Source organism: Carettochelys insculpta, chromosome 32 (assembly GCF_033958435.1).
Source record: "Carettochelys insculpta isolate YL-2023 chromosome 32, ASM3395843v1, whole genome shotgun sequence".
NCBI lineage: Eukaryota > Metazoa > Chordata > Testudines > Carettochelyidae > Carettochelys > Carettochelys insculpta.
Window position 1 is genome coordinate 7,420,125 of NC_134168.1, and position 3,495 is coordinate 7,423,619.

Genomic DNA, 3,495 nt, shown 5'->3' on the forward strand with positions numbered 1-3,495 from the left:
CGGTTATTGATGATGATAACACTGACCTACAGAGGCTGCCCAGGAAATGCTCCATGGTTTGAGCATTGGCCTTATAAACCCAGAGTTGTGAGCAATGGAACAGACTTGACCACCTCTGAGGTCTCTTCCAGCTCTATGTATAGCTCCATATATGAATAGGTCTGTAGAGCTCCATGTATTAGGAGGAATTGAAACAGTGACCATAAGGGCTAGAGCTCTGTGGCCTATCATGTGAATGAAAGACCAGTTAGCGCTCAGCACAACCTGTAGAGCAGAGACTACACTGTCCTGATTATGTTGTCTCAGGGACTCCGGAGTTGTACACACATTTCAAAAATCCTGGCCAAAACATTTTTATTTAAAGTTCAATGAAGTGTAAAGTGTGATGGGATATTTCTGTAATTCAATGGGGTCTGGGCTCCTTGTTTGCCTACGTTCAAATCTCAGACAAGTAATTCTATGAATCTTCATCTGTTTTTTGGCAGCTTCATCTTTTTTTCTTTTTTTTTTTTCAATGAAGAGATGAAGTGACAGATGGTCACCTCCCCCAGATGTCTTCCCATGCCACCGACACTACACCTGACTCCGATTACTCCATTATTATTTTAATTGGTGACTTTCTTCTAGATGTTATAATGGAGAAAGTGGAAGGAAGAAACCAAACACCCCTCATGGAATTCCTCCTCTTAGGATTTGGGGATGTCCATGAACTGCAGCCCCTTTTCTTCCTGCTCTTTCTACTGATCTACCTTGTGACAGTGACTGCCAATGCTCTCATTGTTGTGCTGGTTGTGATTGATCGGCACCTTCAGACCCCTATGTATATCTTCCTGGGGAACTTGGCCTTTTTGGGGATTTGCTTCTCCTCCACCATTGTGCCAATGATGCTGGCCAGTCTCCTGACGGGGGATAGATCCGTCTCTGTTAAGGGTTGCATGGCGCAAGTATATTTCTTTGGTGTCATGTCAACCACAGAAAGCCTTCTGCTCTTCATAATGTCATACGATCGGTATTTAGCGATATGTAATCCCCTCCATTACGCGGCTCTTATGAACGGCAGGGTTTGTGGCCAGCTAGTGGCAGGGTCCTGGGTAATTAGCTTTCTGTGTTGCACTGTCGTCGATATTTTCTTCTTCCAATTAACGTTCTGTGATTCCAAGGAAATCGACCATTTCTTTTGTGATTTCACACCCATGCTAAAGCTGGCCTGTGGTGACACCCAGATTGTCCAACTTCTGGCTTTTGCTGTCGCTCTTCTTTTCACATTTGTGACCTGTCTACTGATTCTGACATCCTATGCTTGTATCATCACCGCCATCCTGAGAATCCCATCCACCACCGGGAGGAAAAAGGCCTTTTCCACCTGCTCCTCCCACCTCATTGCGGTGACAATTTTCTATGGGATCTCGTTCACTGTCTATGTGGTTCCACTAGTCAACACGGCCGAGGTACCCAAAAAAGTATTCTCCGTCTTCTGCACAGTCCTAACTCATATGATTAACCCTGTCATCTACTGCCTGAGAAACAAGGAGGTGAAAGAATCCTTGAGGAAGGCAGTTTTTATGCAGCTTGCTGTCAGAAACTGTCACAGAATCAGAAAGCAGAAATTTTAGCATATTATTAAAATAGAGATGAACTGATGGTGTTTTAGACAGGACCTATTTGAGCTCTTGTGAACAGAGTGTCTCTTTATTGACTTTGTTCATCTTCTTTCATCACTCATCTTTCATATATTTATTAAACATGTGTTTACATATCTTGATAAGATAAGACTCATTCTTTTTAACTGGTTTGTTGCCTGTTTTGCCTGACACATTTGGTTATGACTACACTACAACAATCTGTTGACAGAAGTCACTGTCGGATGAGCTTTCCCCACAAAACTTCTGTCAACAGAGTGCGGCCACTCACAAAAGCCAATCGCTATGTCTAGACTGGGGCATTCTGAGAACAACAAGAAATCTTGTGGCACCTTATAGACTAACAGATATTCTGGAGCATAAGCTTTCATGGGCAAAGACCCGCTTCATCAGATGCATGAGTGGGGGGGTTGTTTTCAGAGGGGTATTGAAAGAGTGGGGTCCCAGTAAGAGGGAGGGCCAGAGCTGGCAAAGTCTATTCAGCAAGGTCGAAATGGCCCAGTATCAACAGTAGTTATCAAAAGAGGAAAAAACAAGTCAGATCAGACAGGGGGATGTGAGCCTTTGTCAGAGTCTAATGGGGAGAGCTTAACACCCAGAGCAGAGAAACTGCTTTTGTAAAGTGCGAGCCACTGCCAGTCTCTGTTTAATCCATGGTTAACAGAGTCAAATTTTCAAATAAATTACAGCTCAGAGATTTCTCTCTCCATTTGATGTTTGATTTTTTTTTATGGACTGTCACCCTTAAATCTGCCACTGGGCATCCAGGAAGATTGAAGTGTTCCCCCACAGGCTTCTGTACATACCCATTCCTGATGTCTGATTTACATTCATTTATTCTTTTACAGAGAGACTGTCCAGTATGGCCAATGTAAATTGCAGCGGGGAATTGCTGGCACATGATGGCATATATTATATTTGTAGATGTGCAGGTAAAGGAGCCCTGAGGGTACAGTTGGTGTTAGGTCCTGTGATTATGTCACTAGATTAACACGGCTACCTCTCTGACACAAAAACGTTCTGTTGACAGAAGTCACTGTTGACAGATATTTCCCGACAAAACGGCCACAGCTAATGAAGGATCCCCACCTCTACGCCTTCTGTCAACAGACAGTGGCCAGACTACCCAGCCTTCTGTTGACAGAACAGCCCACTGGAAGCTCTGCCAACAGGGCACCCAAGAGAACCAAAAGTCCCTTCTGTTGACCAAGCTACCTCCCAGAGCATCTACACTATTTTTTTGTCAACAGACTCTGTCAAAAGGGGTGCTATGCCTCAAGTGGTCATGACAGAGCTCTCCCGGGAAAATTGCTGTGTTTTGTTGACAGATTCTCAACGGAACACATTTGTAGCATGGACACTCCCTAACCTTGTTGACAGAAGGCCTCTTCTTTCTACAGAAGTATGAAGTGTTGACCCAGATAATTGGAAGAGAGCTCTGCTCTGTCGACAGAGAGGCTGGACTGCCTGGTTGCTCTCTCAACAAAACAGGCACCCAGCAGCACAGCAAACAGGGCTGTCCATTGTTCTGGATGCCCTGTCTCTCTGGAGAAAGCCCTCCCAGAGCATCCACACAGTGTTTCTTGTTGTTGTTGACAGTATTTGTCAACAGCAGCATCATACCTCATGGAGAAGAGGCAGAACGCTGCCGGCAAAAGTGCTGAATTTTGTTGACAAAGTGTTGACCAAACACATTTTGTGTGTGGACTTTCCACCGGTTTGTCGACAACATCTGGCCGTGTTAGTCTGTACTCCAACAAAACAAAACAGCAGAAATGTCAGACTTGAAAAACTAACAATATGATTCTATGATTTCTAAATTCTCCAAGAAGTCTCTCTCCTTTTGAATGAGTCT

General features: G+C 44.2%; 1 protein-coding gene across 1 annotated transcript; it reads left to right on the forward strand.

Annotated features, from left to right (window-relative positions):
- Nucleotides 1–551: 551 nt before the first annotated feature.
- LOC142004869 (olfactory receptor 10A2-like) lies at nt 552–1,613 on the forward strand. The gene has a single exon (XM_074982551.1). It carries the CDS (start codon nt 552–554, stop codon nt 1,611–1,613), a length of 1,062 nt encoding a protein of 353 aa, XP_074838652.1.
- The last annotated feature ends 1,882 nt before the right edge of the window (nt 1,614–3,495 follow it).